The sequence below is a fragment of the Mchenga conophoros genome, linkage group LG18 (genome assembly GCF_057382185.1).
Source record: "Mchenga conophoros isolate Kocher_MC1m ecotype Shallow Benthic linkage group LG18, M_conophoros_male_GT1.1, whole genome shotgun sequence".
NCBI lineage: Eukaryota > Metazoa > Chordata > Actinopteri > Cichliformes > Cichlidae > Mchenga > Mchenga conophoros.
The window spans coordinates 17,002,530-17,017,412 of NC_140543.1; the positions used below are offsets into that span (position 1 = coordinate 17,002,530).

General features: G+C 40.4%; 1 protein-coding gene across 1 annotated transcript in view; it reads right to left on the reverse strand.

Moving 5' to 3' along the window:
• agap3 (ArfGAP with GTPase domain, ankyrin repeat and PH domain 3) overlaps positions 1 to 14,883 on the reverse strand; it is a 73,509-nt gene that overhangs the window by 7,759 nt on the left and 50,867 nt on the right. The window contains exons 14-16 of the mRNA XM_085253249.1: positions 7,590 to 7,744; positions 7,014 to 7,104; positions 6,034 to 6,256 (exon numbers count right to left, since the gene is read on the reverse strand). Of these exons, the coding sequence (XP_085109375.1) occupies positions 6,034 to 6,256; positions 7,014 to 7,104; positions 7,590 to 7,744 (469 nt within the window). The remainder of the gene's footprint in view (positions 1 to 6,033; positions 6,257 to 7,013; positions 7,105 to 7,589; positions 7,745 to 14,883) is intronic.

The window sequence follows — 14,883 nt, forward strand, 5'->3', positions numbered from 1 at the left end:
CTTACTGACTCTAAAGTGGAAATGGGATTCCTGCTTAGAGCTGGTGTCCCCTTTCATTTTCCTATGCGAAGCCCACCTAGATAAAAGCAGCCTTAACAGTGGAGAAAGGCCTCTTTTATAATTCTATTAGAGCTCCGTCCCTCCAGCTCTCCGTTGAGCAATGGATTCTGACCCTGACTTAATTAAGTGGCAAATGGCAGAATGATTCTCCTAAATCCAGCCCACGGAGTCAAGAACACATGACTGAATTCAAATAAAGAGGAACAAACAAGGATAATTAGTCAAGCCTGAAAGACAAAGGCAAGCAGGAATTTATAGGAAGGGAAGGGAAACTGAGACAAAGCGGGTGGAGCCAACGGTGGAGGAGCCACAGGAATGACCAATCTGAGTGCCTGCAATAGTGGTGCCTTGGCCTGGAGGAACAGGAGGATGGCCATCGCACATCTTTCACATGCCGAGTCCTCCTAAACTATCAAAGCGTCTAAGCTCCTCCCACTCGTCCATGATCATCCAGAGTCACTGTGGATACATCAAACAGATGCACTGAAGGGTGGAAATGGCAGAGGGAAGGGTCTTTGGGTTTGACCAGCCTGAACAGACTTCACAGTGGGGGTGGGCGACTTGTATGGGACCAATTCCCATGCAGCCAGCAGCTTCACTTCCACAAACCGAGGGGTGGGTGTGTGTGTGTGTGAGGGGAGAGTGAGGAAGAGGGGCAGCAGCAGAAAGACAGAGAGGGGGCTCAGAGGGAAACTACTGAGATGAACAAAAAAAAAAAAAAAGAGCACACAACAGGGAAAGAAAGCTGGGCCCCAAAGCATCAAAGGTTGCTAAGGGCAAGAAATGAAGGAGCAACACAGTAAACGCCACAGCAAGAGTGCTAAATAAGGCCTCCTATGGTCCAGCGGGTTACACTGTAGACATGGTGTGCTCTGCTCTGAGAATAACAACACAAAAGAATTAAGACAAATATTTTACAAGTGGAATTGATGCTGCTTCTCTCGCTTCAAGAGTGCGGTCTGAACAGATGACCAGAATTCAAAAGGTTGTTGTGTTGGGCTCTAAAGAAAGGCCAGTGGAAAAGCATCTGGCTGCTGTAGGCAGGCAGAGGGATGAGTTGAATATATTGTGACATTAATGAGGTTGTCAGCCTCCTCATGATGGAGTGGCTGTGTTTTTGTGCCAGCAAGACTAACACCCTTAAATGCTCATGCTGTTAACCCCTGCTGAACCCTCGCCTCACATACAAAGCTGAGGGGACGACGAGCACATGCCCCCCTTAAGTGTGCGTCCCAGTGCACGCAGGTTTTAAAAAAAAAATCTCGATCACATAAAGCAGTTGGGTTGGATTCTTTTTCTTTATTAGTCTTTATTTTTTAATGCTAACAATATTGAATCTTAATTTCATGGCTTAGGCCCCTTCTTCAATGAAGCAGTCCTTCCTCTATGTCCACCTGGCCCTGAAACCCGGTGGCATGTGGGCAATTAGTGACTACAGTACCACTTCTCCCACACAGGGCTAATTACTGACCTGTGGGTTTCATTTAGAGAGAAACAGAGGCAGAGGACATGGTAAGGCCCAGTCATTCATTTGTCTTAATTAATTACCCTTTCCTCCACCGGGGCTCCTGGCAAGGCCAACTATTCTAAAATCTCTCTGGTGAGTTGGTGTTCCCGCACTCGTAACCTGTGAGTAGCCTGGAAGCTTTGCTCCATGTTTTGGGAACTAATATGCAGCACAGAGGCCAATCTGGTGAGATCCTAAAACAGAAGTTTATGGCTGATATTATTATTATTATTTAAAGCAGCAATAAAGAACTTGGCAGGGCACGCCAAGGTGGCACTGCTGGAGCAGAAGGGGTTAAAAAAGGCAACGGGGCCAGGTTTGGAGAGGTTAGCGGTGTGATTCATTTTTATTACCACGCAGCCCCTGCAGGCGGCAGGAGTGGCAAATTATTTCTGAAACAAAGTGGAGGGCTCTCATCAGAGCTATTACCTGCCTGTGGCCGAGGGCAGCGCGGAGCCTACAGAGGGTGACAGTGAGAGGCCCACGTCAGTGAGGGATAGCCGTCCACATCCGTCCACGCTCCAGGACATCTCCCCCAAATGAGTCTTGGTGTCTTGTGTATGTGTTTCATTTTTTTGTGTGTGTGTGTGCGCGGCAAAGGATAGGGGTAAAGTTAACCGCGAGACCTCTCCCACAGTTTCCGTAAAAATAATCTGTAGTGTTTTTCTATCACAAACATGCCACGCAATTAGAGGTGACATGCAAAACACAACGACTCCCAGGTGCTAATTAAAAGAACAACTCCCCTGCAATATGCTGACTGCAGAGATCAGCCACAATGCACAGCTCCCGCAGATTTATTATCACACATTTAACTGTATCCTGGCCAGATCTGACTTCTGCTGTTAGCATGTTGGCACTACTTGATACTGAAGAAGCTTTACCGCTCTACCAATAAATAATTATTTATAAATCTGCTGGCTGTAAGGCGTTAGCACAAGAGCAGTTTAGTTAATCGAACTGCTTTCCTTGTTTCGTTCTGGGAAGAGATCCTATAAGATGAGGACTAAAAAAACTGAAGAGAACACGAAAACCAGCAGACTTGGTGGCTCATTAGAACCTGAAAGCCCTGAGCATTTATTGGTGGATCAATAGCAGTTATAACTGCATTATAACAAGCCAAAGAGACTTTGTCTAACATGCCTATTCCAAAAATATTCAAATTTAACACCAACTTAGAAAACATTGAGAAATATTTATCTAATGATAACAAAAATCCTTTAAATGCACGCATACTGGTGCGTGGGTATTTATTTGTGAATTACATTAATTGCATTATTCTCACACGGACAAAAAAGTCTAGTTAATAGCTCATGCTTAAAAAAACAAAACTACAGCAAATAAATTACTACCATTGCAAATGATGCTTTATTGGTACCTTGCATTCTTCTGCAAAAGCAGGTAATCCTACGTACATATCCATGCATATTAACACGCTTTCTATTATGATGTCTGTAATCATTCTGTTCTACGCCAGCAATTGCACTGCTGTGCAGATCCGCGTACGACAAATCTATATATTGTGTTCTTTCGCACCCGAATATCATAAGCTAAAACAATCTTGTGGATGAGTGCTTTTAAGTTAAATCTCAAAAATGCAAAAGGGGTAAAACTAGTCTTGCAGGAGACATTCTATCAGACGCCGACTTGATATTCAGGTAGTTACTGAATCGTTTAGATTAGGTGTCACTAATGTTTAGTAGAAGTCAGGAGCCATACACCGCCTGCCTGGGTGCCATCACAAAGCTGCTGCATGTCACCGGTGTGACACAATTAAAATTCTCCCTTATGCGCGGTGCTCAATTTAAGAGAAGCACCCACAGAAGTGGCGTCAGAATTCAATAAAAATAATAAAAGAAACCGCATCCCTTTAAATTGGTTTGAATTCATCATTCAGGATAAAGCAAAATAGTCCGATGCAAAGCAGAGCAGAAAGTCCAGAGCATCTAAATGACCGGTGTCCATATATGATATTTCCAAGTTCTGTTTTTTGGCTAAAGATTAGTTATCCTGCAAATGAGATTTATTGTTTGACAGTGAAAACTAATGGAGATGCTGCTCCGGGATAAGATCGGATTTTTTAGACAATGAAGAACCTTCCTGCTCGAGGCGACGTGCGACTGACAGCGGTAGGGAGAGAAATCAACATCAATAATCTTTCATCAAGTCCACAGTGGAGCACTTTCACACAGATACCATTCAATAAACAACTGTAGGCCATCATTCAGGTCTGAACTGGCCGGAGAGTCAGAGAATGAATCCAAGAGGAAAAATAACTGAAAACTTGCTCAATGTTGCACAGATCATTTTATGTGGGCCAACTGTGAGCAGAAAAATATGCATTTCCTAAAGAAAGTAGTTCATAAAGGATACAATTTGCAGTTTTACAGCCTTATGCTGCTTTCTTATTAAGAGATCTAAGCTATAATAAGTGATTTCAAAGGTTAAACTCACAGGAAAAAAATACTATGAATTAGCAGCAATGGAGGTTACACTCATAATTAATGAAACTCCAACAGTAAGTTTTGGCATGTAGCAACAATATGTTATAAGTGTAATATTAACTGTTTATATGCAACTTTTGGCTTGTAAATAGCACCACTGTAAACAAAGTGTGCACTGGCCTAAAATGCACACATCAATCAAGCCATAGTATCACCCGAAGGTTGGAATTAGGCCGGGAACTGATGACCGTTTCCACTCATAATCACTCAAGTGCTTATTAGAGTTAGAGGTTTCAACCGATTAACCTATTTGTAGTCCAAAATACTACAAAAATAAATGACCAGCTCATCAAGCTTTCATAGCCCAACGTGACATCTTCCTAATACATTCTCTTCCACACCAACAGTTTGAATTTCACTAAACGGTTCAGGTACTTATATCGTGCTTTAGTTGAGCACTCAAACCACTTTCTACTGCAATTCACCCTCTTAGTGCTTTTATGTAACATTTACACACTCAGACTCAGGGTTCAGTAGTTTGCCTGAGTATATGTCGACACATGAATTGTAGGAGCTGTGGAATCGAACCTCTGACCTTCCAACCAGCAAAAGACCCGGTCTATCTCCTGAGCAACAGCTGCCCCAGTGCAATAGTCCTTTCATGTTACAAAGTAGGACCATTATAAAGTGAGAGCGGTTCATTTATGTTTAACACATTCTTGCTATTTAACATATTATACTGTCTTAATCTACTAAGCATTGGCTTAAAATGACAAAACAAAGATGTTACACCTCTACCATGTTAAAGTCTGTTACATTAAAATTTTAAACCTAACCACTATTTATGTTTCATTATAAGACAGGTTGGCCACATTGATTGGATACTATCAAAATACATCTACGTTATCAAGTTGGTATGAAAAATGTTTTCTAATTAGTTTGCAATAAAAAGGGTCCCTGTAATGCCATATTGTTTTAATTTTATTATATATTTAATTAAAATTTGGAAAGATTTTAGTCTCTGAAATGTAAAAACAAAGGTACTAGCAAAGAAAGTAACCAGACGTCCTGCTTTCTTAAAGTTACAAAGCTGTGATGTTAAACAGTCTAATGCCACCAGGGAGACCCTACAGACAGTCTCTGTGTGACAGACAGAGTGATGACCCAGGCCTGTATGATGGATATGTGACAGGGCAGCTTGGGACCTGAGGGCTTGTCTCTCAGGGTGGGGTTTAGCCCTAATGGTGTGCTTAATTACCTGCACAGCCACACAGCAGATCATTAGTCAGGCGGGAACGCTAGGCCTCACCTGTCACCAAGAGATAAACAATCCTCCTACCAGATCTCAGAAGAAAGGGAAAAGGTATTTGTCGGGGTGGGTTAGGTTAGGACAGGCGTTCACAAGGTGAATGGAAAAGTGTCATTTAAGAAAAACATATTAACAAGAGCCGCTCGCCAGGATCTAAAGTAAAACACACTGGCTTTGCAAACAGTGCTGAGAAAGTCCCAGACTTATCGGCACATGCTGGATCTTAAAAGAAAGCCTGAACAGAGAGCTGTTTCAGATGTGGTTTTGGTTTGCTAATTTTCTCTTGATTAGTACTTACATATCAAATGACAAACATGATGGATATGAAGCTAGTCAGAGCATTTATCAGGCAAGTGCAAAATGATGTCACATTCCTCTGGTGAAATATGGTTTTCCAGTGGACAGAGGGTCAGAAGCATAACAGAGACTGTTGATAACAACAAAGCAGTGACTGATACAAGAGAAGCACAGCGATCAGTGTGTACAGGATGGACTGACGCTCAGACATAAAATACTGTGTTTTTGGCTCAATAGGCTGACATTTATGGACCCCTGGTGCTTCTTATGGAGCATTTTGCGATGTGAATTGCCTCTGTTCAAATGTGGGTGGCTAATAAATGGCAGCTAATGGAGAGAAGACAGCGCTGCCTTCTCATTCTATAATCTCTGCACGCTTCATTAAGCAGCACCTTTATTTGTAGAAGTATGCTAACCTGGTGCTGTCGCTCCCTGGCTTGGTGTACCCCTCCAAAGCGCCTTCCCACACACTGTTGGCCATTGCGTTACCGATGGCAGTCATCACCATGCTGAGCTCCACCGGCCAGTCGTCCAAGTCAAGAGAGCGCACGCGAGACAGGTGGGTCCCCAGGTTCCTGTGGATGCCTGAGCATTCGATGCACATCAAGGCACCCAAGTTCAAACTGGCCCAGTCAGGGTCTGCGTGACAGAAGATAGGAATTAATAAAAAAATTAAAAGTATTAACAAGAGATGCTTTGAAAGCCTCACCAGGAAATTTGTGATGAACCTATTTTGAGTATGGTTTAATGTTGGTAACCTCTTCAGGGAAAAAAACCCAGTACAATTAAATTAGTCAGACAAGAATAATCAGTATCTGCCAAAACTGCAAGATGCAGTACTTCTAACAGTGCTGAATACTAGTTCTAACTTGAGAAAAGCTGGTAGAAATGACTCGATATCAAATAAAACCTTTGCAGTTGCTGTTTGGTCCCCAAAATGTAGTTTTTTGCACCTTCCCAAATGTAGCAGCACCTCCAAATGCAAACCCAACCCACTTTTATTATCTAATAATATGACGTCATAATTTTCATATAGCATTACCAACTCTCCTACAAAGTGTTTAATGTTCTAAGTGGACTTTTTTGTGCCCTGTTGCACTGTAGGTGCATTGTATGGAAAGTTTTTAAAGTATTTTTTGACAAAACTAAGGAATCTGGTTACAGGAGTATGAAAACTGAAGTTTTTTTTTTGTTTGTTTGCTTTTACGCACGACGTGATAAATTAAAGATTAAAAAACCCTCTCAAAATCTTGACCTCTACTACCTTTTGTTATGTCACCAAAAGAGGGGAAGAATGTTGGGTTTTTTGTCTTTAATCTGTTCCTTTAATATCTGTATTTCATATGTAATAGACAATGTGTTCAGATGTGTTTTAACCGTAGAGAGTTATACTCACTTGGTGCGTCACAGTCCACACAGAAGCTATTCCCCCTCATGTTTCGTATGGACTGAATGGCCATTGCATCACTTTGGCTGCCCAACCGAGACTGTGAGAAATGAAGGTGAGAATAAATCAACGGGAACTAATTATTTCACTGGCGATCACGAGAAAGCAAACAATTATAGCTGGACTCAAATTATAGACAACAAGCAAAGGGAGAGAGAAAAGGTTTTTCAAAGTCTCGGGAAAAGACACAAGCAGAGAAAATATGAATATGAAAATTAGGATGTGTCTCCCCAGTATGCTGACACAAGCCGTGTTCTATCTCTGATGTCTGTCACTTCTAATAAGAGATCCCCCACACTGCGGTGCACCTGTCTGACAACCTCCCACATGTGACAGCTTGAAGTGGGGGAAGAGAGGAGGGTGAAGGCGTGATAAAGGTTGGAAAGAAGGAGAAAAAGAGGAATGTAAATTAAGTGGGAGAAATGTAGCACGATGATGACGATCACGACGATGTTTTGATTAGATGATAATCGCCAACCCTGTCCAGTTCCTCTGATATTCTTTATACTTCATGACAAACTGTACCTTGTTCTTTATGCTTTCACAAGACTGCAGGCTGGCAAAAATCTGGCTCTCGATAGCTTGGACCCACAGTTCCCTCTCCTCATACGTGGACGCTTCAAAGTTCCACGTCTGACCCGTCAACGACACAATCACGAACTCAAAGGAATCCTCTTGCTCTGGAAAACAAAACAAAAAAGACACACAATATATTAGTATTGATTAGATAATTAGATGCTTGGTAAGAATGTGTATAAAACATCTTTTGGTCATTTTAGCCTCTTTTAACAATAAATAGTACAGATAGACAAGAATTATTGTATGAGAGTGACGTGCTGCAAAGTTGACCAGCTAATATATTAGCTTGACTTGACACTGATAGTCATGAATTAGACCTAAAACAGATGATTTGAAGTTCAGCTCAGAAATCGGTGACACATCCAACGTTAAACAGAAAAATTGTGTTGGTGGTTCAACTGGAAACACATTGCTAAAAGACAATCAGAAACCACTGGAGACTCAGAAAAAATACTTATACCGCATCAGGGTCACAGTCACTGCAAAGTTAGCTTTATAACCTGTAGAGTCTCGAGCATTATCTGCTTGAGGTTGCTAAAGTCAAGGTCACCAACTTTCACCTCCCCTATTTGAGCTCTACAGAAGCTATCTGTGCAAACACATCGATAGACATTGCTTATTCTTTGAGTCGTCAACCCTTCTGTAATCAAAGATGCAACTAAATGATGCTTTATCAGAGGCAATCTCACCAGCAGACACATTTGTTCTCTTAAAACTCTGGGATTGGTCAACTCTTGCCTATGTCTTACCAGAAAGACTAGTCTGGGAGGCAATTGTCCTCTACAGTTTTTGATATGAGGCTCTGGCACTGGTCAGGTTAGTTAGAGCAGAGCACCAGAAGAATGGCATTACAGCTCATGTTCTTACTTCTTAAAGCAGAGGCTGCTTTGTTGACAGTTACAGAGTTCATTGCTTAAAGCTGACAATGTGCATTTGATAAAATGATGTTTGTACAGCTCTCACTTCAATATGATAGCCCAAGATTAGCTCTCGATCTTTATTAAGCATCCTCTGGATCAAAACAAAAAGTAGAGGAGGAAAAATATCAATCCTGCTCCTTTTCTTAATTTATGTGTTTTAAACTTAACTTTAAAAAATGCTTCCCATGATAATATAAAATATATCTATAATCATCTGTGGATTCACTTTAATTATATTATTTAGCTATGATTCACTACACGAATGTAAACAATGAAGCAGACAAACAGTGGCAGTATCAGATGTGATGCTTAACATTTTGTTGCAAGTTTTTTGTGCTATATTTGTTTTTCCTTTTGAGCATTTTAAAGCTAATGTGGTACTGCTTTCCACGTGTGTTCTTTCAGGAGGCTTACTAATTGTCAACAAATGTCCGATATATTTATGGATGTGGAGTAAGCAGCCGCTCCAAACCAAATGCGACATCTAACTCGTGGACACAGTCAGAATTTTGCATTTCATGGCTTTGATTTGAATAACTTAAGCAGTGACTTGACTTGCTCAACTCATAGAAGAGACTATCTTGGTTCTCACCATAGGAATTTGATACTTACTTTGACTAATCGCACTACAACTTTAATGGCACACGCAACTTTGCCCAGTTCTTTTTTGGAAATGGTAATCTAATTGTTTGTGTGTGTGTGTGTATATAAATATTATTTTAATTAACACACCATTTTGGTAAGTTTTTATAAACAGAAACTGAAAGGCACTGCCTCAGATCTGTCACTTTAGCCCCAGTCACAGAGGGAACCACTAGTCAATAAGCAATAATGTGTGGGAGCACCACTTACATTTAATTCCTGTGACACACCTGCCATTCATTAGAGTGATTTTGCACAGTATTATAGCAGGACTTAAATTAAATCTTAGACAGCTTAAAAATGTGTCTAGAATTGAAGATTTAGACTGTCGGAACACCAAATAAGGCCAGATTTGGGTTTTCATGCAGAGTATACCATTACTAGCTTTCAAAGAGTTTTTGTAGATGTTTTGTATTGTTTGTAAATTAACTGCCACATCTCCAGCAACAGTTATTAGTCCAAGATAAGCAGGTGCTTATAAATATTTGTGTCATATATCCTTAAAAATTATTTTATGAATCGACTGAATGCTAAAATCTACTACCAAAAATTTAATCCTTTATCCCCCAATTTTTCCTCCTCGTCATAACACACAGATACATTTTTAAACCAAGCTGCTTTGAATCCATTTTTCCATCCATTCACTGTGTTTAACTAAGATTTATGAAAATGTCACCTGTCGTTTGCAAAGAAGAGGTCTGACACAACATATGTTCCAACACATGCTGTAATGATTCTGCTGTTCAGCAGCAATTCATTAACTCTGTACTGTACCCGTGTAACGTCTCTGGTCTCTGCACATGCTTGAGCTCATAGCCAAATGATTTGTAATTACCTAATTATGTCTATGCAAATAGTCATCTCATTTGCATAAACCATGCTTGGAGGACTGGAGGCAAATAGACACAAGAGGAAGGGTTTTTTCTTCTTCTCCTCCTATGTAGCTTTTATCCAATGGAAATAGTTCTACTGATAAGCTATCTGTGCTGCTGTTTACTGCCAAACGTGTTGACATAATTTACCATTAAATAAGTTTAAAAGTTTTTTAATTGCACAGATGCATTGATGCTTTTACTGCAATCCATTCCGAAATCTGAACACAAGGAGATGCTTAACAATAAACGGCTTCTGTATGAGTTATAAAATGAGGGCTATCACATGGCGATAAGATTGTCAGGCAAATCATCTAATCAAAGAAATTACTACTTTTTCCCCCATTCATAATCAATTCACCCTCCTTGCTGTGAGACACGAGCCTGTGCTGTTAAATGACAGATGTCTGATGGACGCCACTAATGTAGCGATCCCTGTGCCGCGGCGGAGAGCCATCTCTTCAGGGGGAAAGCAATAATCCAATTAGCTCGACGCCGACTTCAATTATCTGATTTAGTTTGTGGAATCGACTTCAGGTCACAGAGAATCAATAAAGACTTGGAAGCCTCTTTATTTAGACTTATAGTAGAAAAAGTCTTTATGTTGGTGTGACATAAGAAAACACTGATGGGATTACAATATTTTTTAAAAAGATAGAAGCCTACCATTAAAGATAAAGAAGCAAATAGGTGAAAGAAAATAAAAGAAAATTACATTTAGAAAAAAGAATAATTGCAATACCCACAGTAGAAATCCATTTTTCTTGTCAAATATACCTTCAGGTACAATAACTAATGCATCTGATTATAATTTGTGATTTTCAGACTCAAATGTTGTTGTACTTGTGTTTTCATCTTTTTAAAAACCTGAACAAAGCTAATTATTCTGTTGGCTGCCCAGGCAATAAATTGGAGGCATTAAAACACTTTCATTATGGAGATTAAAAAAGCGACGGATGGCTGGTTTCTTAAACTGATGAGTATACAAGACAAAACAAATCCAATTCTCCATGCATAGTAATGCACACACGTGAAACATGGTGTAACCACGGAGGTAGCACACGATTGTATGCAGCAGGAATCTTTATGTGTGACCCATGTACGGTCATTACATGCAGCTCCACTACACAGTGCAGCAATTCAGCTCCACGTGAGCCGAGGTCAGAGTGTTTCAGTAAATCTGAGCGTGAACCGAGTGTCAAAGGTATCGCTGCTATCTCGCAGGCACCTGCAATGATGAGCTTGTACAAGCACCATTAGCGCTTCTGTTATTACTCAATTGTTGCGGTTAGCACACGGCTAACAGAGGAACCATCACCTTCTCACATTAACATAAGCATTAACCTCCTGACCATATCAATCTGGGAGCCTAAGGTCAACAAGTTCTTGCCAATTAGAAGTAAATTACCACAGCTCTGCGAGTGGGCGGACGAGGAAGAACACAATTTAAAGCCAATGGAGGCACAAACTGTGAGGAATGACCAAACTATGATTTCCCTCAATTAGCATGGCATAATAAAAAAGAAATTATAGTGTGATGGCCATAAAGCTAAAGAGGAAGGAACAGATAAAGATACACATCTTCGTCCGACATTAAATGCATCATAAAACTGTTCAGTCACAGGTTCATTCGCAACTTGATGGCACCTCGCAGCAACACAAAAGCACTTTAATTAGCAAAACATTTCTTCAAGATACAAAAATAGATGGCAAATAGTTGTTGTTTTTTTACATATTAACTACACTGGACTTACATGAGTTCAGATTTTTTAAGTACCTCTGCTTAAGTAGTTACATTGTGTAATTACAATGTAATTACAAAGGAAGATACTGTACCCCCCCTCCCCCTTTTTGATTTCATATTTAAGTTATATGTTAATGTGAACAAGTGAAGTTATAAGACAGACTGTGAGCAACCATCATTCATCTTAGAGAGACGGCTGTTTTTCTGACTTGTTATGATCCTGAAAAACGTGTTCAGGCATTCATCTGTGGCAGGCTCGACTACCGCAGTAATGTAGTCCAGTAAATATTCTTCCAAAAACATTAGAGGAAGGCTGCAGCTTTTCCATACCACTGCTACAAGGTTATTAATCACATTTAATGATGGAAAGCACATGATGCCAGTTTTCTCAGAAGTACACTGCTTCTCACATTCAGCCTGAAATGACCAAGTTACACTGATGCCAGTCGCTTTATGTGCCAAACTGTTCAATACCAAACTGTCAGACATGCATTATTCCTCACAGAGACAAATTAATTAGGGATACAGCAGTTATTGTCAGTTCCGCCCAAGCTTCAACTTGCTACGTTCTAATTTTAAATTGTAGAAAAGCAACCAGTACGGCTCGTTGCGTTATACTTTTAAAGACACACCTCTTCAATCTGACACTAGAATTGCTAAATAATAATAGCCACATCTAGAGTCACTGAAGCATATGATCATTTAATCAACATTACATCTTGGGAATACAAGTGTAGAATAAGACAAATTTAGGGTTTCAGTCAGAAAATTGTGTTTCTGTCACTCATATAAAAAGTGTGCTTTGCTGTGACGTGACATGTGTCTCGTAACGTGTAACTGCAACTCGCACAGATATAAATGCTGCCGATGGAGTCGGCCACTAGCACAGGCTGCGTCATAGGCTCTGCATAGATTCAGCGCAGGAGCATGATTCAGGCGTTACTCTGTCCAACGATTTCACAATGGTGGAGGGAAATATTCATTATGTAGATGCACTGAGAGTCATATGGAAGTCTATTCGCCCCTCCATTTCTCTCTCCTTCCTCTCTGTTCCTTTCTTTACAGTTTTATATTTCTATATAACAGAAACTTTAATATAACAGTTTCTTTTTCATGTTTTAATATGTTTGTGCTTTGCCTGTTTTCAGCAGCGCTTCAAGTCCTGCTCTCTATGTTAAACATTAAATTTTTGGATAGTGATCTACTACAAATTCTAAGTGGAGCTCTGTGTTATGTTAAGATATATATTTTGTTTGCTTTATTATTTATTTTAGTATACTGTCTTCTACACTTTGTACGCAGGAGTTTCTAGACCTGAATCCACTATTCACACATAATGCTTTAAGTGCATTTAGGGGATAGCTGTCTCCTTTGTGTTATTGTACCGATGTTATTGAGTACTTCCTTTATTATTGACTGGTTGCCATTAAAAATATTTACTTGATGTGCAAAAATCAAATTGAAACCTCACAGACAAGACAGTGACTCGAGGATGGTGCTTCCTCTATAGCTGTGCATGTGCAGCAGATGTACCATCGAGAACCTGTGGACCAGATTAGCACCTCAGGGGGTTTGGTGCTGAGCCCAGCTGTGCTGTCTAAAACGCAGTCTGCAACCCTGGATCTATCTGTCTAAGCCCTTCAAAGACCTCTGGAGACCGGTGTCACAAACCCTTTGAGATGACTTAGCAAACAGCTCTTCACCTTGAGGACTCTTTATTTCATCTATTTGCGTGAGCGCTTCACTGAAATGACAAGGTGCAGAGGTACATAAGGTGAGCGATTGTTTTGGTGTGTAGGATGTGCTGTTTTGTGTCGTATGCATGCATCAGGCAGTCACTTAAAGAAGTGCTTGCCGTTCCCGTGAATTAACGAGCAGTTGGGAAGAACAGGCCAAGGCGGTGCCATCTGTAAATGTCACAGGCACTGCTTGCTCATTTTACACATCATTAAAGCCAATATTCCTAACCTGTATCAGAGCAATCAGGAGCAGGCCATTACTGCGACAGGGGCCCCAGGGGAACCACGACCAAACTCCGAAAGAAAAAAGCAGAGAGGAAGAGAGAGATAGAGCACACTCTTTATCTATCTGACACACACAATTCTGCACACTTTTACACGCACACACTCGTGCTCAAACAAACGAGGAGCACACCTTCCAACAATAAACAAACACATGAAATCAGCACCAATACCACTACCCTAATAGCTAGTGCATTTAACAACAGAGCAGAATGAAAACAGGGCCAATTATACATGTATCTGTGGGCAGTGTGTATAGAGCCCAAATGAGAATCTTGTTATTCCTTTCCCTCTGTACTGTGGCGCTCAGAAAGCTAAGCCATTACAAGAGTGGAGGCTCCAGGGACAGCTTTCGGAAATGAGAGCGAGTCAGGGAGTGACAAAACAAAGTATTGAGATAAACACCCACCATTAGCACAGGCAGTTAAACCTCCATTTCCTAATCCCCAGCTGGACTCCAGAGGATATTAACCCTTACTTTACTAAGGTGCAGGACAACAGAATACTGGATTACAGCCGGACTCTCAATATAAGCAAAACTTTAGCTTACTATCGACTGGCCTGGGTTAGGGAACATAGTCCAAAAAAGTTTTGATGAATGAATATTATAAATGTTATAAAGGCAGTTAAACATTTTGCAGCAGGCACTTAAATATATTGTGTTACTAGTTGGGTTGGTGCACTGTATGCTAGGCGTTCTCATTTAACATCACTGCAAATTGGTTTTGTTTCTTTGTCCAGTTGCTAGCAGGTAAATATGTCATTAATTCCAGATTATTACACTTATCACACTCCTAATCCGCATCCAGTGGTAAGCTTCTTCAGTCCATTTATACCTCTTCCTTAGCCACAGTAAAGATGATCTGAAACGTGCTACATTGGTATTAAAGCCCATTTAGTTTTCAGTGTTTGCTTATTTAAGTCCGTTTGAGTTCTTCATGTTCATATATAAAGTAAAATGATTCCACTGGGTCGACTGTGGCAGACTGACAACATCAAATTTAGTTTAAATGGTTTTTAAATGAAAGATGATCTACAGTT